We start from the raw sequence: 23,633 nt of genomic DNA, 5'->3' as shown, positions 1-23,633 counted from the left end.
ATGCCTTAAAGTAATATTCAGAAAGCTAAGATTGCAAAAAAAGTTTAAGTACAAAAGGAGCATAATTCTGTCAAAAACACAATTAGAGTTATGGGGTATGTAACCACACATGCAGATGATGATTATAAACAAATGTTTTTAATTTTAAGTCATTATCGTTTAAAGTACCAAAGATATGTCTATAAATAAAGCTTTCAAAAAAATTTAACATGAAAATAATTCCAAGTATAACTCCTTTGTAACCTTGACCTTGGGATAATGGGCCCAGCCCCTGCATATACTATGTCTGTATGCTGGAAATGTTTATGAGAACTTACAGTAAGATATAAGCAAAAGTAACAAAGTTACGACAGAAAAACAAAGGTTGCCGAAAAACTTTAACCTTAAAAATAACCGAAGTATAAGACCTTGGTGACCTTGACCTTGGATAAAATGGGCCCAGTCCCTGTACATATTTTGTTTGCATACTGGACAATGTTTATGTAAAGTTACAGTAAGATATAAACAATAGTAACAAAGATATGACAGAAAAACAAAGGTTGCCGAAAAACTTTAACCTTAAAAATAACCAAAGTATAAGACCTTGATGACCTTGACCTTGGGTATAATGGGCTCAGCCCCTATACATACATTGTTTGTAGACTGGACAATGTTTATGTGAAATTACAGTAAGATATAAGCTATAGTAACAAAGATATGACAGAAAAACAAAGGTTGCCGAAAAACTTTAACCTTAAAAATAACCTAAGTATAAGACCTTGGTGACCTTGAACTTAGGTATAATGGGCTCAGCCCCTATACATACATTGTTTGTAGGCTGGACAATGTTTATGTGACGTTACAGTAAGATATAAGCAATAGTAACAAAGATATGACAGAAAAACAAAGGTTGCCGAAAAACTTTAACCAAGAAGGGTCACGCCGACGCCGGGGCGAGTAGTATAGCCCCCCTATTCTCCGAATAGTGGAGCTAAAAAGAAGAATTTCAAGCTCTGTATATTCTGTGATAAACAATGGTTGATGCACGGTCAAACTGGCGCATGACGTTCGTTTCATTACTACACGGATAAAAAACAAGAGGGTCATGATGACCCTGGATCGCTCACCAGAGTAATATGTTTCAAATGTCAAACTGATGATTTTTAGAAATTTTTTGGAAAATTTTCCGATGTACAATCAAGTAACCACTATCGAATATCTAAGATCTACCCCGGGGGTCATGATTTGAACAAAGTTTGTAGAAGTCGACTAGGCAATGTTACATATCGAATATCTAAGATCTAGGCCTTCTAGTTTTTTTTAAGCAAATTTATGAAGATTTCCCTATGTACAATAAAGTAACCCCTGGGGCAGGGTCAATTTGACCCTGAGGGGGTCAAGATTTGAACAAATTTTGTAGAGGTCCACTAAGCAATGCTACATGTTGAATATCTAAGCTCTAGGCCTTCTGGTTTATTTTTAGAAAATATTGAAGATTTTTCTATGTACAATCAAGTAACCCCATGGGGCGGGGCCAATTTGATCCCGGGGTCATGATTTGAAGAAATTTTGTAGAGGTCTACTAGGCAATACTACATGTCAAATATCTAAGACCTAGGCCTTCTGGTTTGTTTTTAGAATTTTTTTGAAGATTTTCCAATGTAAAATCAAGTGACCCCTGGGGCGGGGTCAATTTTGACCCTGGGGTCATGATTTGAACAAATGTTGTAGAGGTCCACTATGCAATGCTACACGTGAAATATCTAAGCTCTAGGCCTTCTGGTTTATTTTAAGAAAATTTTTGAAGATTTTCATATGTAAAATCAAGCGACCCCTAGGGCGGGGTCAATTTTGACCCCGGGGGTCATGATTTGAACAATTTCAGTAGAGGTTCACTAGGCAATGCTACATGTCAAATATCTAAGCTCTAGGGCTTCTGCTTTTTGAGAAGAAGATTTTTTAAGGTTTTCCTATGTAAAATCAAGTGACCCCTGGGACAGGGTCAATTTTGACCCCGGGGGTCTGATTTGAATAAATTTTGTAGAGGTCCACTAGGCAATGCTACACGTGAAATATCTAAGACCTAGGCCTTCTGCTTTATTTTATGAAATTTTTTGAAGATTTTCCTATGTAAAATCAAGTGACCCCTGGGGTGGGGTCAATTTTGACCCCAGGGTCATGATTTGAACAACTTTAGTAGAGGTCCATTAGGCAATGCTACATGTCAAATATCTAAGGTCTAGGGCTTCTGGTTTTCGAGAAGAAGATTTTTAAAGATTTTTCTATGTAAAATCAAGTGACCCCTGGGGTGGGGTCAATTTTGATCCCGGGGTCATGATTTGAACAAACTTGGTAGAGGTCCACTAGGCAATGCTTCACACCAAATATCTAAGCTCTAGGGCTTCTGGTTTTTGAGAAGAAGATTTTTAAAGTTTTTCCTTTCGGTTGCCATGGCAACCAGAGTTCTGCATGGAATTCAATTCTTTGAACAATTTTTAGAGAAGACCATCCAAGGAACATCCCTGTGAAGTTTCATCAAAATTGGCCCGTTGGTTTAGGAGGAGATGTTGTTTAAAGGAAAGTGTGGACGGATGGACGACGGACGGACGACGGACGGACAGACGGACGCCGGACGGTGAGCAATCACAATAGCTCACCCTGAGCATTGTGCTCTGGTGAGCTAAAAACAAGGACAAATATCAAACAGGGAATGCCAAGTTCCAAAAACGCAGCCTCCCCAAAATGAAACCCACAGCACGCAGACGTGCACACTACAAACTCACACACACACACTTGCATACAAAGCAAACACACGAGGATAAAATGAACAAATAAAGGAACACAGTGGGGTACCGCCTTGAAACAGTCAGTGGCAAAAACACAACTGGGGAGCTTAAACTGGTTTATGGTGCGCACCGAACCTCATTCTTACCCTAGTAAGCCTAGCATGATATGAAGCCTAGTATAATTCTTATTACAATAATTTGGTGAACATGTAAGAATGAAAACAAACAAGGCCTTCTTGTGGTTTGTAGTCTTATTTACTATGTTTTATCGTTCAGATGCTTTGATATTAAACCATACGGGTTAACGCCCTCGTGGTTCAATTCCTGCGCATCTAAACTCCAAACCGTGATAAATTACACAACAAGCCACTTGAAGGCCTTGACTATTTATCAATCTTAACTTACAGAGCCCCAGAAAACAGCGCCAGCCAGGGCCTGTTTGTAGGCCAAGTTCAAAACTTTCTGTAATGAACTATTGTATGTCGCCATCTCTAAATCCTCCTTCGTGAAAGATCTCACTGTTCGGATATTGCTTATCTTCTCCTCGGCAACCTACACATTTGAAAATATAAAACTAAATATAATTTGATTAAAATCACATTTTTCTGTATTTGAATCAAATGCATCAATAATACAGTACAACCTCTCCAGAGTGGCCCTCTCTTAAGCAAAAACCTCTCTATAACAACATCATCAAAATTCCCCTAAGCTGGAATATACTATCAAATTTACCTCTCCAGAACCTCTACATAACAGTCGATATTTGTATCTCCCAAAGAGTGTTGCTCTATAGAGGTTGCACTGTATCTTTAAATTTTTAGAACATGGAGCCTCTGCTGACTGCAAATAAGGTAGTAGTAACAGAATAAAAACCCTGTATTGTCAATCTTGTAGAAATATTCTGTAAGAATGAAGTCATGCTTATATATACATAAGCAAACAAAATTGCACTTGTTTTATTTTATGCTGTGTTTAGCCTGTACCATGGTCTACAAAAAACTTGCAAGAGAGTTGAGGTTAAACAGTTAAAACAGTCTGTTAACTAATCGTGTTTCTGATATAATGACATATAAAAACTTATTCTAAAGATGACTCACATCAAAGACAGATGTGGACTCAGTGACACTAACAGTAATATACCATTTCATAAAATCATCCTGCAGAACTTTTGTCCAGCTAAAAAAATGACCTCACAGCTTGTCTAAGCTTCACCCATTAATCTACCTTAGAGAAATGACATCTCTGGATGCACCAGCTTTTAAACTGCATTGCTTTTAATTCTACTGAACAGGAGCTTTATCACTTCTCTTTTCAAATAACACAAAGGTTGCAATTTCATACATGTATGTACAGTAAATCTCTATACATAAGAAAAAGTGTCAGCTAAAATTATTTGATAACTTAAATAAAATTGCTCACCACAGGTAAATCTACTTTTTTAACCTTGCAAGTTTGCTTTACATTTAAGAATATATTTTGTAAATAGGTTGTAAAGTTCTGAATTCTGACACCTCAGACACTCACTGAAATTAAGAAGGACATTTTACATGTATGCATTCATTTATAAGTATTACATGTATGCTTTCCCTTATAAGTATGAAATCACAATCTCTCTAATGGTATTATTTTTGACAAACGTGCTGAAATGACTTACCGAGGTAGCACCAGCCAAGGAATCTTGTACTTTTCTTGTAATTTTCCTGACATACCTTCCATAAATAATTGACATCACAGCAATAGGTGGTACTATACCCAAGGCAATCATTGCAAGCTTTGGGGATACATACAACTAAAATATAGATATACAGAATTGATTTAAATGTGTGAAGACCAAACTTTAACAAAAATCTGGATCAGGTGTCAATTTCTCAAACAAGAGGGCCAAGATGGCCCTAGGTCGCTCACCTAAGAAACACTCCATAACAGTGTAAAACATGTTTGACCTAGTGATTTCATGGAAACAAATATTCTGACCAATTTTCATTAAGATTGGACCAAAAAATTGGTCTCTTGCGATAAAACAAGCATTTTCTTAGATATGACCTAGTTTTTGATCCTAGATGACCCATGTTCAAACTCGACCTAGATTTTATCAAGGCAATCATTCTGACCAAAATTCATGAAGATCAACTGAAAAATACAGCCTCTATCACATTACAGATGTTTTTTCTTTGATTTGACCAAGTGACCTAGTTTTTGACCTCAGATGACCCATATTCAAATTCGACCTAGATTTTATTAAGGCAATCAACCTGACCAAATTTCATAAAAATCAATTGAAAAAAACAGTCTCTATCGCATACACAAGATTTTTCTTTAATTTGACCTAGTGACCTAATTTTTGACCTGAGATAACCCATATTCAAAATCGACCTAGATTTCATCAAGGCAATCACTCTGACCAAATTTCATGAAGATCAATTGAAAAATACATCCTCTATTGCATACACAATGTTTTTCTTCGATTTGACCTAGTGACCTAGTTTTTGATCCGAGATGACCCATTTTCGAACTCGGCCTAGATTTTATCAAGGTAATCATTCTGGCTAAATTTCATGAAGATCAGTTGAAAAATACCGCCTCTATTGCATACACAAGGTTTTTCTTTGATTTGACCTAGTGACCTAGTTTTTGACCCGAGATGACCCATTTTCGAACTTGGTCTAACTTTCATCAAGGTAATCATTCTGACCAAAATTCATGAAGATCAATTGAAAAGTACCGCCTCTATTGCATACACAAGGTTTTTTACGTGATATGACCTAGTGACCTAGTTTTTGACCCCAGATGACCCATTTTCGAACTCGGCTATAGTGCCTCTTCAAGGTAATTCTAGTACCAAAATTCATGAAATGTCAACATTGACAAATTATTCCGAACCTCTATGCATAACAGGTTTTGTTCTTTGATTTGACCTAGTGACCTGTTTTTTGACGAGATGACCATTTGAAATGGCTAGATATCAAGGAAAATTATTTCTTGAAAAATTCTGTAAGATGAATTGAAAATACGTTATGCATACACAAGATTCTTTTTATTTTTGCTGTGTTTAGCTTTTACCAATGGTCCAAAATCTTACGAATCGGTGAGTAATTTCAACAGTCTAACTATTCTGCCAAATTCTGATAGATGAATAAAAATACATCCTATGCTCATCAAAACAGTTTGATCTTTGATGACACTAGTGACCTGTTTTTCACCCAGATTTGTCCACTTTAAAAAATGGCCTAGATTTCTTCAATTAATTCTTGAAATATTCTGGAATGAAGATTTTAAAAATACGCTCTTTAATGCACTAACAGAGTTTTTCTTTATTAGACCAAGTGACAGTTTTGATACGAGTATGACGCTTGAATCGGTCTAGTACATCAAGGTTTCATCTGACAATTCATTAGATAATTAAAAAAATGCTCTACGTAACAAGGTTTTTTTCATTTTGATTTTTGACATAGTGATCTGTTTTTGACCCTGAAATGAGATTTTCGACTGCTAGATTCATTCAAAGTATTCATTTGACATATTCATTGAAGATAAATGAAAATACGCTCTAGCATAAGGTTTTTCTTGATTTGACATACGTTGACCTAGTTTTACCCGAGTAGACCCAATTCGAACTCGGCCTAGCATTTCTCAGTTATCATTTCTGACATATTCATGAAATAATTGAAAATACAGCCTCTATGTGCATACACAAGCTAACATTGAAGCGTGGACGACAGACGAAAGATACGACGAAGACGGCGACAGACGCGACATCGAGCGATTCAAAAAAATCTACAGTGCATTGCTCAGTGAGCTAAAAAGAGGTTGTTAAAGTATATTATTTTGAGGTTAGAGTTGTACCGGTACTAGTGAATTCTACTTTCTATAAACTAAAACAAATATGCTGCAAGATGAGCAAATGCATGACTACTCATCAAATGAGACAGGATTAGAGGAAATGAATTATGTATTGAACTCACCATCATTCCTATTGACCCTCCAGCCTGAGCTAGTGATCTCAGACCATCTGATATGTTAAATGTTACAGAGTTGCCTATCATTGTGGCATCAGAGGATAGACGACTTATTATCTCCCCTGTTTTATTTTTATCGAAAAATCCAATTTCTTGCTTCATGATGGAGGAAAACAATTTTTCTCGTATCTGTAGGACAATTCTTTGCTCTGAAAACAGACACAGGATGTAATTACAATAAAAAATTATATAATAGCTAGCCTGAAATAACAGTATATTTTAAACAGACTGATCTAACAAAAATTTCTTTGAATTCCATTATCATATGTTATCATTAAATATATTTATTTCTTTTCATTCCTTAACGAGCAGTTTGCATGTAAATAGCACAAGACTATTTTGAAATTCATATAAAACTAATGTAGTGTAATCCCTATATTCTGAAAGCTGCTTAAGAGAGCAAGGAAATATTGAATTCAAAGAAAAATGACAAAAAACAAAACAAAACAAGAGGACCATGATGGTCCTGAATCGCTCACCTATCCCCACATGACCCAGTGTTGAACTGAGTATGACGTCATTATTTCTATTATTTGACATAGTGACCTAGTTTTTGAGCACATGTGACCTAGATATCATCAAGATAAAAAATTCTGACCAATTTTCATGAAGATCCATTGAAAAATATGGCCTCTAGAGAGGTCACAAGGTTTTTCTATTATTTGACCTAATGGCCTAGTTTTTGAAGGCACGTGACCCACTTTAAACTTGACCTAGATATCATCAAGGTGAACATTCTCACCAATTTTCATGAAGATCTCGTGAAAAATATGGCCTCTAGAGAGGTCACAAGGTTTTTCTATTTTTCGACCTACTGACCTAGTTTTTGACCGCACATGACCCAGTTACAAACCTGACCTAGATATCATCAAGCTGAACATTCTCACTAATTTTCATGAAGATCCGTTGAGAAATATGGCCTCTAGAGAGGTCACAAGTTTTTTCTATTTTTAGACCTACTGACCTAGTTTATAACCCCACGTGACCCAGTTTCGAACTTGACTTAGATATCATCAAGGTGAACATTCTGACCAATAATCATGAAGATCTCATGAAAATATGGCCTCTAGAGAGGTCACAAGGTTTTTCTATTTTTAGATCTACTGACCTAGTTTTTAACCCCACGTGACCCAGTTTCGAACTTGACCTAGATATCTTCAAGGTAAACACTCTGACCAATTTTCATGAAGATCCATTGAAAAATATCGCCTCTAGAGAGGTCACAAGGTTTTCCTATTTTTAGACCTACTGACCTAGTTTTTGACCGCACGTGACCCAGTTTCGAACTTAACCTAGATATCATCAAGGTGAACATTCTGACCAATTTTCATGAAGATCCATTGAGAAATATGGCCTCCAGAGAGGTCACAAGGTTTTTCTATTTTTAGACCTAATGACCTAGTTTTTGAACTCACATGACCCAGTTTCGAACTTGACCTAGATATCATCAAGGTGAACATTCTGACTAATTTTCATGAAGATCCATTGAGAAATATGGCCTCTAGAGAGGTCACAAGGTTTTTCTATTTTTAGACCTAATGACCTAGTTTTTGACCCCACGTGACCCAGTTTCGAACTTGACCTAGATATCATCAAGGTGAACATTCTGACCAATTTTCATGAAGATCCATTGAGAAATATGGCCTCTAGAGAGGTCACAAGGTTTTTCTATTTTTAGACCTGATGACCTAGTTTTTGACCCTACGTGACCCAGTTTCGAACTTGACCTAGATATCATCAAGGTGAACATTCTGACCAATATTCATGAAGATCTCATAAAAAATATGGCCTCTAGAGAGGTCACAAGGTTTTTCTATTTTTAGACCTACTGACCTAGTTTTTGAACCCACGTGACCCAGTTTCGAACTTGACCTAGATATCATCAAGGTGAACATTCTGACCAATTTTCATGAAGATCTTATGAAATATATGGCCTCTAGAGAGGTCAAAAGGTTTTTCTATTTTTAGACCTACTGACATAGTTTTTGAACCCACGTGACCCAGTTTTGAACTTGACCTAGATATAATCAAGATGAACATTCTGACCAACTTTCATAAAAGATCCCATGAAAAATGTGACCTCTAGAGTAGTCACAAGCAAAAGTTTACGGACGCACGCACGCACGGACGGACGACGGACGACGGACACCGCGCGATCACAAAAGCTCACCTTGTCACTTTGTGACAGGTGAGCTAAAAAAAACTAAAAGGCATTCATGTATTTTAAATACAGTTTAAAATATAGATAGATGCTGCGACATGTAACTAATTCAGTGAAATGCTTTACCATATTCTATTTGTTAGTTTTGTACTCAGCCTAGTGTATATCATTTATAAATTCATATGCTTCATTGTTTGCCCTAGTTTCAAATGTTGACAAATATGTACAGTATTATTTTACATGTACTGATAACTTACCAGATATTTGCATCAAATAAACTCTTCCGAAATTTGCTAGTCCCCCTATCAAAAATATAACCAACAGGACAGAACAAAATGATGTCAGTTTCTCCATTATAGTTCCATCTTTTGCTGATGTATTTATAATGTCTATGACTTTTCCCATACAAAACGGTACTGCTAGAGTTACAGAACTTGAGATCACTAGAAAACCAACAGCTCCTGTGAAAAGAAAGATGTAAGTAAAATATACATTAACATAACATAACTAAGTGGACACAAATAAGCTAATTGACCTTTGACCTCCATTTGTTACCTTCACCTTAGACCTAATAACCTAGTTGTGTGCTCTGTACATTGTCTTTATGTGGTTAACATTGATGCTAGTTTCATAAAAATCTTCATAGCTGTTTAGAAAATATGGAGCAGACAAATTATTTGACCTTTGACCTCCAAGGGTGGCACTGAACTTGGACCTAGTGACCTGGGTTGTACACTCTGCATGTTATCTTGATAAGGTTAACAACTGATATGTAGGTTTAATGAAAATCTTCCAAGCTGTTAAGAAGATATGGAGTAGACAAGATGGACAAGACTAATGGACAGAAAGGCCAATGGAAATGTGTGACCCAAATATAACCCCCATATACTTCGTATCTGTTGGCATGAGGTGACTATGCCACTCAACTTGGGGTGTCAGACCAAAGCCCCACTGGTCTTGACTCAGTCACTGAACATCCTCATATGACACCTGTACTGGTTTTTCACAATGAGGTATCTTCACAAAGAAGTTAGAATGATTTGGTTGTGTTTGCTTGTTTGTTTTAGGTTTAGCACTTGTGAGTTTTACTGTATTTCAGTTATGTAACAGTGGCCAGAAGGCTAACTACTGTTCCTGGAATATGTACAAGTAGTAACCTATTATCTGTAAGTAAATGCTAACTGACACATTGTCTTCTATCTAAAATCTGTCAAGGAGAACATGTCTTGCTTGGGTATCCAGGCCTTTTTTTATGCTGATTTTAGGGCCGAAATTCGGCCCCATTCCCCAATCTAAAAAGTATACTTTTTTCCCCACCTTGGCCAAAAATTCCCCATGCAAAAAAAATGAAATTAGTTTTGATTTTCAGTCCTGATTTTAACAACTTTTCAGCAAATATATTCCTCCAAACAATGATTTCGCGACGTAAATTTCCCCTCCAAAAGGGACCTGGTACCCTTCCCCAAATTTACAAAAAAAAGGGCTGGTATCAAACAACCTTAAATCATAAATGCCAGTGGGAACACTAAACTTTGTTCAAATGGGAAAGCATTTACCTAAACAGAGCACTCTCTGATGCTTAAAACAAGTTAAGTTAAGTTAAATAATGGTTATTAATGTAACTAAACACTTATAAACTGTTATCTTCATTAATATTTAGAGTAACAAAAAAGTTAAGAGAGTAGATCTTTAAGACAATAACTATGCGCAATGCAAATCATATCAAGTATCATTTGTTATTCCAAGTACCTTTAAGGGATAGTTCAAACTATTTTTACCTGCTATTTTCCACCGTTCTGGATAAGCAGCTTTAATTAATCTTCTAAGTTCAGATATTTTTGGGACACTTTTCGAAGCATTATTTTTCTTAGATTTTTCACCATTTCTCGACAGTCTAGGCCTCGAGGACATGAAATTTCTTTTAAATAGTGATGCCCTTAAACAAACTACAGGTTTTAAAATAAATCCTTCTTTTAAACTGCTGAACACCATTCTACTTCTGCAACATGTCATCCCGGAGCGATGTAACCCTCGAGTTAGCAGTGAAGGATACATTGTGCTGTGCTCAAAAATGAGATACTTCTGTTCTAGAACAAAATTTAAGACTGTCAGCTGCTATATGTACACATATCTGATATCACCTGGCAAACAGGTTTTGCCAGTCAGTATGCATCTTTTACATTGCATCACTTTTTTCTGCAAAAGTTTGTTTTATAAAATTCTGCTGTAGGTTATTTCGTAAGAAACATGACTAGAACTGTTGAATCACTGTACATGCCATCATATTATGGTGATGTTACCCGCATATTCTAAAATATGACATGACATTTGACATTCAAACGTGTTTTGTAACACACGTATGAAAACATCAGAAGGTATACAAATGTTATTTATCTTGACTGTTTCCCGGTGTGCTAATATCTCTTTTGAAGAAATACAAAACCAGTATTGATCCATGTAGTCGGGCGCTCAAAAAGGCAACGCGTTATTTTTCAAGCGTCTTGACGAGGCAACCGGTAGATTATTATTATTATTTTCGTGTCTTTTAGTCCTTTCGCATAAAAGATTGACTTATTTTCAGCCTTTAATATCTCTTTCACAAATGTCGAAATTGTTTCTCTTGAACTATGAATTATGATGGTGTACAAAGTAACAAAGTCATCACTCAGTTTTATAATTCCTGTTCCCCACCATACCACCTACACACATGCCCACAGCAGTCAATTTTTCAATGCCATGGCCACGAGCATTGGCACAACTTTCAGCTTATTTAAGTGTATAAATTCATGATCCTTTTTTCCGGCAACTTTGGCAGCAGATGCTGTAACACTGCGGTCAACTTGCTTATAGCAATAACCACAGAAAAGATAACTCTAACTCTTGCAAACACTTGATTCAGGATTTCATGCTGAAGCATATTATGTTGCATAAAGGGTATTTTAAATACTTTACGATTTTTAACACAGATAGATGAAAGTGTAGTAGATTTGAAATTATACACTGTTTTCCAAAGTGAAAGTACCATGTAATTGAATGGGGCTAAAATTTCATTTTTATACACCCGTCTTTGAAAAAGCGGGGCGTATTAAGTGAACATCCGTGGCGGGCGGTCAGCATCCAAAGAGTCTGGCACTCTTGTTTTTCTTTTTATTACAGTCTGGCACTCTTGTTTTTCTTTTTATTGAATGGCTTTGATGCATCTCTAATGAAATTAGTGAACTCTTCCTTTGTAATATATCTTACCATCAAAACTTCAAAGTGCAAAATTAAAGGAGGATAAATCACAGTCATGTAAAGTTATTGGTTTTATCGTTACGCATATTGCCTTGTAGACAACGTAAACGTTAATCGCATACATGTACATAGGTATAAATCACCAGAAAATTTGTAATTTTGGAAATTATTTGATAATTATCAGGGGTGGCTCTGGGTATTTTTTAGCTGTCGCCAACACTTTCGCCATTTGGCAAAAGTTGGAGCCAAAGAGGAGCCACTGGAGCCAACATTGGTGCCGGTGCCAAAAGAAGATTAGAAACTTTGAAAGATAATTTCACCTGCATTATAAACTACAAGAACAAAAACAATTAAATACTAAAATTCAACTTCATTTATTTTAGTTTGATTTTCAAAACTACAAAAGTAACAAAACAAATAGAATAAAAAGCACAGTTTAAAAAATTATTTTTGTAAAACGAGTGTTTTACAAGTTATTTTAATCATTTCTAAGTAAAGTAAAAACCGCGCTTTGGAAAAAAGCCCCTTTAAATTTTCATCCGAAATTTCCGCGTCCGAAACTCGTAAATTTATCAAGTGCACGATCGGACGCAGTGGAAGTTTTCGTGCATGTTTGGATTATTTTGCTTTTAAAATGCCCGATTCTTGCATCAACTTGTTCAGATTTATAAATTTATTCGATTTATTTATTAATGTTTTCAAAAACAATACCAAACTTCTCGATATTTCTACAAATATTTTACAGCAGTTCAGACGTACGCGGAATCGGTTCCCGGGTAATTCATTTATAGAAATTGGCCGTGTTTGAAATAAATTTGGATGCAATTTATAATAAAATCAATAAATAACATAAGACTGATACATTAAGATCATGCAGAAGAAGGTTCAAGTCTGCACTCGATAAAATTATCGGCTTTTTCACGCCAATTGAAAATTTTCAAAATGGCGGCGGCTTACGATATTTATAAACGACGCTACGATTGGTTGAAGTTTGACAGGCGAGTAGGCGGAGTTAACCAAGGATATATCGATAACTGACATCTGTTTTACAACTTTAATTGATTAAACAAACAGATTACATCTCGGCGATTCGGATTAAGCCCGCAGGCGATAATTGACTACACAGTGACTATGTAGGATGATCCTTGGTGTCAGTAAAAAAAAAATTGTCTCGGCCCGATCTTTGCTTTGTTGTCGCCAGAAACTTTCGCCAACTGATCTAAACTAGCGCCAGAATTTGTAAATCGGCGCATTTGGCGCCATTGGCGACCGACAGCGCGACCCCTGATTATTACATAAATCAATGAGGAATTGAATCCCCTTTTGATACATTAAGTTTTACTTGAATTTATCTCGTATTCGCAACAAAATCAGCATTAAACCCAGATCGGCAGCGATGACAATTTCATTGGAAATTTCCTCCACTATTTTCAGTATTTTGGTCTTTCGAGTGTTTGACGCGAGTGGAGGTATTGCCCATATGAATAAATTATCTCAATATTTCCTCGGATCGCATCAAATTAGTTTGACTAGGGACACTTTTGCACAAAAAAGCCTGAAAAAGTTGTTAGATGTGATGTTGTTAAAATCTAGGACAAGACTTAAACACCCCTATAAAGCTTTAGGCAGTGGCTAGGGGTCCAGTAACCAGACCTCTAGACCCGGGGTCCAGAGGTCCGGTGACCAGACCCCTAGAGAACCCGTGTAGGACTGTCTAGAGGTTTGGTAATCAATATGAATACTTTGAGAGGAAACTTTCGTTTATCAATCAAAATCAGATAATGATTTCAAAAATTGTGCTTGTTAGCTTGACTTTTCGAAGAAAAAGTAGAGCTACTGCACTCGCGTCGCCGTTGGTTAATTTTGATATAGTCAAATATCTCTGTTACTATCAAGGCTATTAACTTGAAATTTAAAATAATTATTTACTATCAAAGTCTACACCAGGAGAAACAATCCCCATAACTCTGATTGAATTTTGACAGAGTTATGCCCCTTTTTAACTTAGAATTTTTTCATTAACTTGAAGTTTTATAAAGTTTTTACTGGCAAAGCTCTTATTCAGAGTCAAGCACTGAGAAAGTCAAGCATGCTGTCTTACAGACAGCTCTTATTTTTATGTGGTTTTTAATACATTGCATATGTTTGGAAACAGAAGTATTTATTAGTCTTTAAAACACGATCACGAATTTGATAAATCATTAATAGTTATTAGCCATTTGTGTGTTGTGATTACTGGTTATTTTTTGCATTAAGTAAGGTAATAATTAAGTTAATGCATGTTTGATGAAATACATGAAAGAAATTCTAATAACAAATATCTGACCAATCATTGTCTAGGTTGTGACAAATATCCAAGTATCGGTGCAATTTTAGTGTCTTAACACAGAAGTCCATAGTTTAGTTGACCACACTGTTGTAACATGGGATCAGTGGTCTCGTGGCTTTTGTGCGGACGAGTGTAAGTTTTTAAAAGGACCTTTTTCTCAATGAAATTTATTAAACACTTTTATTTCAGTTTATCTGCACATATTTGAGGAGACTTAATGGTTTCTTTTTTTCTAACCAAGTACCACTCTAAGGTCGTGGCATTCATTTGTAAATATCATATCGACAAATAGAATGTAGACAAAAAGTGATGACCATGTGTTTACAATTGAGCAATGAATTTATATGGCTACATTGAAACTAAAAATCTTGTATCAGATTCTGTGAATAACTAAAAATACTGTTTGAAAATTGGTCCAATGAGGCTATAGAAAAATTTCATAAATTAACCAGTATGACTTTTTACGCTGCTTAGCTAAATTCTTTAATTTGGTAGATTAAGGTAATTTCAAAAGAAAGACACCCAGTATAATAAAAAAAAAAATTTCTAAAAAACTAAGCACATTGATGGGGGAAAAAATTGCAAAGCAAGTTTCATGGTAGGTGGCAAAACAATGAGAATATCACGGTAACTGGTATACAAGGTATAAGATTTTTTCCCCCATTTTTGACAAAAATTCCACTGGATCAGGGCTTCGGAAATTTGCCGGTTTGTCGGTTTTGGACCGATTTTTGACTTTTCAGACCGATTCGTGAAGAGAAAAAACGGGAAAAAATCGGTCCCGTAAAAATGGAGAAAAGTATAAATTTCGGTCTGCCGAGCAGGAAATTGTTGGTCGCACCCTCAGATAATCAATAAACGTGTCAAACGGTCTGATTGTCACTTTGATAATCGGTCCGTATTTAGCATGTTGCGCAATCAGCGCTCACGCGGCACATCCTTTAATGTTTGCAGACAGCCGACTGCAATGTATTAAAACATTTTTGACTGGTTTCCAAATGTTTCTGACTGGATCCAAAATCATTTCGACGGGGATCCACTTCTTTTATTTAGAATCGACGGATGGTTTATTTCAAAAGGCTTTGTTTGATCACGGGTAAAAAACAAATGGTCACTGCATTTAATCAAAGAGCTATAATTGTATATTATAGGTCTTTGATTTAAAGAGACATCACATGGAAAACCGATAAAAATAATTTTTATAAATACTTGAAAAAATTACATGATTCATCTGTTGGGGATCCAGTTGAAACAAGTGCAGAAAATCGTCTTTGCAACCAGACTGTACAAAAAAAGAAAAAAAAAATGGACTGGCAAACACGAATGATAAAGAAAACCGGAGTGGCGCTGTTTATCAAATCGGTCTTTTAAAAAATGTTTCAAAATGAAATTTTGTTTACATCAGAAGAGAATATATAATTTCATAAAATGTAGTTGCTTACTGAAGTACAACGTAAGTGAAATGAAATATCCATGGCCAACCCACGTGACATTTTGGTACTATACATGCGGGAAATTCGATCTCGGCGTTCACATAACGTACACATTCGGTCCTTGGCAGAGTATTCCTAAAATACTGAGGCTGTTTAGCAGAGAATATGTGTCGTGTAATTCTCTTTGACGCATTGTATTTTATAGAATTCCATCAAAGAATGAGGAAACATCACAAAGTATCTGCTGTGTATACGGTACCGAAGTCACGTGCATTGGCTTTTAGACTAGTTACGTACACGGTGTCAATGCCTCGGCAATTTTATCCTTGCTAGTATTTTCTCGGAAAAACATCGAAATTTAAACAAAGTAATGATCACACATAACACTGAATAACTGTCTTCATGGTAACTCAGTTTTAATGCATGACATGCTTATTTCTTTACTCTATCACGTTTTACAAAATATGTAATATTCATAACTTTATCATGACATCACAGTACATTAGGGGTTCTAATTGACCAATCAGAGAGCTGCATTTTCGAGTACCTGCCAGTTTCCACTTGGGTATAAACGAAGTATATTTACAATGAACATATAGTGACTTAAGCAATTAATATCACACTATCGTAGAAATCAAATTAAGATTTTTCTCTGCATATGCTCCAGATAATGCTACAAACAACAAAACTTTGAAGTTTCATCAAAATATCATATCGATTTAATACCTTTATTTTTGTTAAAATTTTGAGATTTTACACAGGGAGTCTATGATAAAGTCCGAGTAAAATGTAATCAATACCCAAGTGAAATTAGTATCATTCCACAACGTTTTGGACATGTTAAAATTATGAATTGGGAATGCGGTGGGTGGGGTAGCCTTCCGGAGCCTTGCACTGGATAGTTTCATTTTACCTATATTCCAGCCAAACTCGTAATAGATCTACATGATTATGTAAACTATGCCATTTAGAATACCAGACAATGTGCCTTTTTGAGTGTAGCATATTTATGAAATGTACTGCTATGCAGTTTCCTACCTATTTTACTTGTTATGGTGCAGTTTCCCCTCCTGACAGGTCCTGCCACAATTTCCCCGAAACAGAAAAAACACTAGTAAAAATAGAAATACCCACCAGAAAGATTTCAAGATATCATTTTTGACCATTGTTAGATACATTAGAAAATCAAAAGAGCTATGAGCATCAGAACGATTTGTTTTAACCATTTAAAGTATACAATCACATGTATACAGTGGTTGGAAAGGCCGTGTGCAGTGCCCAGTGCATGCATTCATTGACATAATTTCAAATTGGAATTTTCTTAAAATGTGCATTTGTCCCATAGCTGTTTTCTGGCAACATTTTGTATCTGCTATGACCGACGATTTGCTTTGCTAAACAATTTGCATAAACGCTCTGCCATTTGACTAATCCACAGAAACCATGTGTTCATGTGTAGTCTGCAAAATGGCGGCAGAAAGAAAACATTGTCCTCTCACTGACAAAAGGTGATTCTGTGAATTATAAAGATTTAAAGGAATTGGAATGTGTTTTTTTTGCTGTAATTGTAAGAGAACAACAGTGGGCACTAGAGCGAATGTAACAGAAGATTGCGCAATTACTCAGGGGTTTGTTATCTGGAACAAAAGATCTTGTTCAGACTAAAGTTACAGCAGGTAGAAGTCTCAGATGTGATTGTAGTTAGTTTATTCAAGTGCCCATCACAATTGTAAATCATCCATTGATTTTAGGGATCAATGGCATTCTGCCCATTATCAAAACATCCTTTCCAACCACTGATGCCCAAAATAAAAATGATAAAAACAACACTAGTTACTGTTTGCTTTCATTTAGGAAAGAATGGCAGATTTGTCACAGTACACCTTACCAAACAGTACAGATGTTTGTCTGTTAGACTGTATCACAGCATTTAAGAATCTCAATGATAGAGAGAAGAAATATGCCCATCACATATCACAAGCTTCATGGTATGGTGGGCTTATTGTACTAGTACAGGTAAGATTTATTTCCTTGGCAATAGCAGCAGACTAAAGGTTTGCAGCCAATAATGTATGTTCCAGATTTAATAATTATTCCATGCTGACCATCTTCCTTCATTTTTAATCTAGTGATTTTATCAATTATTATTAAGTTAACATAGGAATTTCAGTACATGTATAATTATAGAATACTGATCCTTAGATCTTTAAATGAAATCATATGAATTCTTTATTTCCTGTGAAGAAAATGTGAATTCATTTTACTTGTTGATTACAATGCATTAATTTTGTTAAGATGTGAAAAACTGCTGAATGTGGCATCAAGCATTATTGGTTTACAACAGTGGCCAGTGCATGCACAAAAGATAGATTTTTTCCCACTAGGTCTTGTTGTTTATTATCATTTTACATGTCTTAATTTCTACCCATTGAATTGCATGTTTTGTAACTGAAGATATACATAAATTTGCTAAATTTCAGACTTCCCCAGAATCACCTGGTATATTCCTCCTCCTACAGAAGATGTTTAGAGCCCAACCAGTGAATGAACTTAAGAATTTGGCCACTGAGCTAGGGCTGTCAACAGAAGAAATTGATGTGAGTTTAGTTTTAAATATAATCAAACTGGGTTAAAGGTAAACTCTTTCCAACTGTAACTGTGTTACTCCAGGCTTGAGAAAATAGGGGAAGTTGTCAGTATTTTAAACAGATATATAAACTTGGTAAAATACCCTTGTCAGTTGTCACTAGCTTTTATCTACATTTGACATGTGTCAGATCTGAGTTTACTATTGTATAATTTCATATGATTGTAATCATAGATGGCTTGTAAGAATAGAAATGATTGTTATTTCAGGCTCTTCTGATCTATGCAGCAGGTTTCTACTCAAATATGGGAAACTATAAATCATTCGGAGACAGCAAATTTATCCCTAATCTTCCAAAGGTATGTTGTAATGTTGTTGTAACCTTGTTAGATAGAATTTAGCACAGTAGCATAGCTGGTAATTAATAGAACTGTAAGATATGATTAAAAAAAATTCCCCAGCCTTATTTATATGCTATGTGACCTTATACACTGGAGACACTATACTTTTATATGTTTTTGTGTGAGTGTGAACATGGAAGGTATGAAAATCTGGTTATTTAAAGACTTTATAGGTTGTCTTGGCAATTACTATTAATTTTTAAACTTTATTATATTCAGTCAAAGAATATTCCTAGTGAAACAAAGTTGCAATTTTTACTTTATTGTAATGTATAGTATGTTCAAACATTGTAGGAAAAGTTTGAAGCTATGGTCTATGGCAGTGTGGCAGGTAAAACTGATCCTGTAGGGATGAAAGCTCTGTGGAATGCTGTATCTGACAGAATGTATTCACTGGAAGACAGACAGAGAGAACTAGGGCTTGGAGAAAAGGTAACAAAAATGGTTCAATGACATCATGGTCAATTACTTTCAATAGAGGGACACCTGGAGTCTTCCTCAACCGTCAAAGCTTGAAAGTTGCCATTTGACATATCTGTGATGGTGCGAGGTTAAGCCCAACACAATAAACATTAGTGTAGCATTGTTTTATACAGTCTTAAATATTGCATTGTTTGATCGAGTCTTAAATACCGGTACGGCATTGTATACCTTAGTTATTGAAACGAGGTACATGTAATTATGTTTTTTGTATGCAGGCTTTTACTTTGATAGTCTAAAAGGTTAGGTGATCTAGATCAGTTCTATCCATAATAAAGTATTTGGTATAATCAGTCATCCATAACTGAATATTCAGTTAAAAGTGAATTGATCTGTTTTTTCCCAACAGGGAACAACCTCGTATTTTTCCAGCAACTGTGATCTACAAGATGCTGAGGTTGCACAAGAGTTCCTCATTGCCAAAAATCTCAGTGCCTATAATACAAGACTGTTCAAAAAGTGCACTCAAGGATCTGGCGAAGTTGAGTATGAAGTGAGACTGGCATCAGCAGAGACTGGGTGCTGTAAGTAAATGAAGCTGACAAAAATAAATTACAAAGAAGAATTTGTGAACTGTTAGTGCTCCTTTTTCAGTGCTGTTATAGAAGTGTAAAATGAATATTCCTACAGTCTGAAAATGCCCAATCCTAAATCATACCATTCTCAATATATCTCTATATTTATTAGGCTAGCTCGTCTGAACTTTGTTGAGGGTGAGATTTAAGTTAAGTTGGATGATCTGTCATCCATGGCCCTTTGCCCTGTATCCTGCATCCAGTGTCAACATTTTTAGCTCGACTATTCAAAGAATAGGGGAGCTATCCTACTCGCCCCTGCGTGAGCGTTAGGGTTAGCGTGAGCGTCACACAAATGTTAAAGTTTGCGTACCACCCCAAATATTTTCAAAGTCCATTGAGATATTGCTTTCATATTTTGCATACTTGTTTACCATCATGACCCCAGTCTGTAAAAAGGAGGAGGCAACTCTATCAAGCATTTTGACTGAATTATGACCCCTTTTCGACTTAGAATAAATGTTAAAGTTTGCATACCACCCCAAATATTTTCAAAGTACATTGAGATATTGCTTTCATATTTTGCATACTTGTTTACCATCATGACCCCAGTCTGTAAAAAGAAGGAGGCAACTCTATCAAGCATTTTGACTGAATTATGGCACTTTTTAATCCCCCGCCGTGGCGGAGGGATTATAGGAATGGTCTGCGTCCGTCCTTCCGTCCGTCCTTCCGTACTTCCGTCCTTCCGTCCGTAACAAATTCGTGTCCGGTCCATATCTCCTAAACCCCTTGAAGGATTTTCATGAAACTTGGGTCAAATGATCACCTCATCAAGATGATGTGCAGAACCCATGAGTCAGCCTTGTCGGTTCAAGGTCAAGGTCACAACTCAAGGTCAAAGGTTTGAGCCTGCCATTTTGTGTCCGCTCTATATCTCCTAAACCCCTTGAAGGAATTTCGTGAAACTTGGGTCAAATGATCACCTCATCAAGACGATGTGCAGAACTCATGAGTCAGCCATGCCGGCTCAAGGTCAAGGTCACAACTCAAGGTCAAGGGTTTGAGCCTTCCATTTTGTGTCCGCTCTATATCTCTTAAACCCCTTGAAGGAATTTTATAAAACTTGGGTCAAATGATCACCTCATCAAGTCGATGTGCAGAACCCATGAGTCAGTCATGCCGGCTCAAGGTCAAGGTCACAACTTAGGGTCAAAGGTTTGAACCTTCCTTTTGTGTCCGCTCTATATCTCCTAAACCCCTTGAAGGATTTTCATCAAACTTGGGTCAAACGATCACCTCATCAAGGCGATGTGCAGAACTTATGAGTCAGCCATGTCAGCTCAAGGTCAAGGTCACAACTGAAGGTCAAAGGTTTTAGCCTTCCATTTCGTGTCCACTCTATATCTCCTAAACCCCTTGAAGGAATTTTATAAAACCTGGGTCAAATGATTACCTCATCAAGACGATGAGTCAACCATACCAGCTCAAGGTCAAGGTCACAACTATGGGTCCAAGGTTTGAGCCTTCCATTTGGTGTCCACTCTGTATCTCCTTAACCCCTTGAAGGATTTTCATCAAACTTTGGTCAAATGATCACCTCATCAAGAACTCATGAGACAGCCATGTCAACTCAAAGTCAAGGTCACAACTGAAGGTCAAAGGTTTCAGCTCTGTATCTCCTAAACCCCTTGAAGGATTTTCATGAAACTTTGGTCAAATGATCACCTCATCAAGACATTGTGCAGAATTCATGAGTCAGCCGTGTCAGTTCAAGGTCAAGGTCACAGCTAAAATCAAAGGTTTTACCCTTTCACTATCCATAGCAGTGGCGGGGGATTTAGCTGTCTTTCAGACTGCCTTGTTTGACTTGGAATATGCTTATTGTAATGTTAAAGTTTTACTCATTGCTTATATTATACTATCAAGTACTGAGAATAGTCGAGCGCACTGTCCACTGACAGCTTTTGTTATATGACATCTTCTCTGATACTACTGGTCAGACTTACACCAAATTTGGTCTGTAGCATCCTGGCATGGACCTCTAACAAATTTAATCAAATGATTTAGCTTGGCACCTTTTAGGGGCCGCCAGAGCTAAAAATACAAAAATCTTTAAACAAACCATCTTACGAACCATTTAGTGAATATTTATCAGAATTGACCTGTTGTATCAGTATAAGATCCTTTTGCAAATGTATTCAAATGGTGGCTCTTGGTCTCTTTTAGGGGGTCTCTGGGCTAAAAATAGATACATTTTATACAACCACTCCATGGATCTTCATCAAACTGGGTATGTAGCAGCATTATAAGGGCCTCTTCCAAGTTTGTTCCAAAGGGAGCATGTGGTCCCATTTAGGGTCCACTAGAACTAAAACTAGAAAAACTTCTAAACCAATCCTTTTGCTGAACCACTTGGTTGATTTTCATCAAACTTGGTCTGTAGCATCATTGTAAGGTCTTCTGCTTGATGTATTCAAAATTGGGCACTTGGAGACCCTTTCAAGGGCCACTAGAGCTAAAAATAGAAATACAATTTACCTTTAAATGACTTCTTCTCATGACCCACTTGATGGTTCTTCATTGAAGAGAAAAACCTGTAAACAACTTCTTCTGATGAACATCTTGATGGATCTTCACCAAACTTGGTATGTAGCCTCATTATAAAGGCCCCTCCTAACTTTGTTCAGTTGGGTACCTGGCCCATTGTAGGGGCTCATCAGACTTGGTCTTCATCATTTATGATGAGCTCTTTCGTTGATTTCTAATTCTGTGTCCTTAAAGTTTTGCATATACGCAGGTTTCTTTATATGGACAAATGCTTTCAAGCTTAACGCATGTCTTCAGCATCATGAGATGACCCACAGGGTGAATTACATTACACTAGCTTTTATTAGTTCACCTGAGCACAAAGTGCCCAAGGTGAGCTATTGTCATCACCCTGTGTCTGTCTTGCATCTTTTGTCGTCCATCGTCAACAGTTTGAGGTCACAATCTTAATGAAACTGTCAGAATATTAACCTCAATAAAATATATAACAAGTTTGTTAATGGGTCATCTGGGGTCAGAAACAAGGTTACTTTGTCAATAAATAGGAAAACCTTGTTAACAATCTAGAGGCCATATTGAATGTTTGTTTCTGTGAAATCTAGGTCAAGTTTAAAACTGTATTACCAGAGTTGAAAAACTAGGTCACAAGGTTAAATCATAGAGAAACCTTGTTAACGCTCTACAGGCCACATTTTCTTTTTGATCTTCTTAAAACTTTTGTCAGAATGTATTTCTTGATGAATTCTAGGACAGAACCAGAACTAGATTACCCCTGAGACCAAAAACTAGGTCACTAGGTTAAATCAAAGAGAAACCTTTTTTAACACTCCAGAGCCACATTTTCTGTTTGATCTTCTTAAAACGTTGTCAGAATGTTTGTCTCTATGAAATCTAGATGAAATTCAAACCTGGGTTACATGAAGTCAGAAACTAGGTCAGTAGGTCAAATCATGGAAAGATAACCCTATAGAAACCACATTTTCTACTTGATGTCATAAATCTTTGGCAGAATGCGTGTCTCTATAAAGGCTATGTTGAGTTCAGAACTTGATTACCCAAGTGTTTAACTAGGCCAAATCATGCAAAAACCATGTTAACATATTAGAGGCAACAATGTTTGTCTCTTTGAAATCTAGGTTAAGTTCAGAACTGTATCATCTAG

At 36.3% G+C, this 23,633-nt stretch overlaps 2 protein-coding genes across 3 annotated transcripts in view; one reads left to right on the top strand and one right to left on the bottom strand.

Annotated features, from left to right (window-relative positions):
- LOC123536589 (ATP-binding cassette sub-family B member 10, mitochondrial-like) overlaps nucleotides 1-11,251 on the bottom strand; it is a 28,739-nt gene extending 17,488 nt beyond the window's left edge. The window contains exons 1-5 of the mRNA XM_045319910.2: nucleotides 10,721-11,251; nucleotides 9,200-9,403; nucleotides 6,728-6,930; nucleotides 4,420-4,554; nucleotides 3,171-3,317 (exon numbers count right to left, since the gene is read on the bottom strand). Coding sequence (XP_045175845.2) covers nucleotides 3,171-3,317; nucleotides 4,420-4,554; nucleotides 6,728-6,930; nucleotides 9,200-9,403; nucleotides 10,721-10,997 — 966 coding nt within the window. The 5' untranslated portion in view covers nucleotides 10,998-11,251. The remainder of the gene's footprint in view (nucleotides 1-3,170; nucleotides 3,318-4,419; nucleotides 4,555-6,727; nucleotides 6,931-9,199; nucleotides 9,404-10,720) is intronic.
- Nucleotides 11,252-11,365: 114 nt separating this feature from the next.
- Nucleotides 11,366-23,633, top strand: part of LOC123566345 (dipeptidyl peptidase 3-like) — a 51,588-nt gene continuing 39,320 nt past the window's right edge. Inside the window, exons 1-6 of one of the 2 annotated variants that reach the window (XM_053548742.1) lie at nucleotides 11,366-11,458; nucleotides 17,793-17,954; nucleotides 18,419-18,535; nucleotides 18,795-18,884; nucleotides 19,221-19,358; nucleotides 19,756-19,930. In XM_053548742.1, coding sequence (XP_053404717.1) covers nucleotides 17,799-17,954; nucleotides 18,419-18,535; nucleotides 18,795-18,884; nucleotides 19,221-19,358; nucleotides 19,756-19,930 — 676 coding nt within the window. In that variant the 5' untranslated portion in view covers nucleotides 11,366-11,458; nucleotides 17,793-17,798. The remainder of the gene's footprint in view (nucleotides 11,459-17,792; nucleotides 17,955-18,418; nucleotides 18,536-18,794; nucleotides 18,885-19,220; nucleotides 19,359-19,755; nucleotides 19,931-23,633) is intronic. The other variant, XM_053548739.1, reaches the window with a different exon arrangement.

This window comes from Mercenaria mercenaria, chromosome 1, assembly GCF_021730395.1.
Source record: "Mercenaria mercenaria strain notata chromosome 1, MADL_Memer_1, whole genome shotgun sequence".
In the NCBI taxonomy this organism is placed as follows: Eukaryota; Metazoa; Mollusca; class Bivalvia; order Venerida; family Veneridae; genus Mercenaria; species Mercenaria mercenaria.
This window is presented reverse-complemented; position numbering and strand designations above follow the sequence as displayed.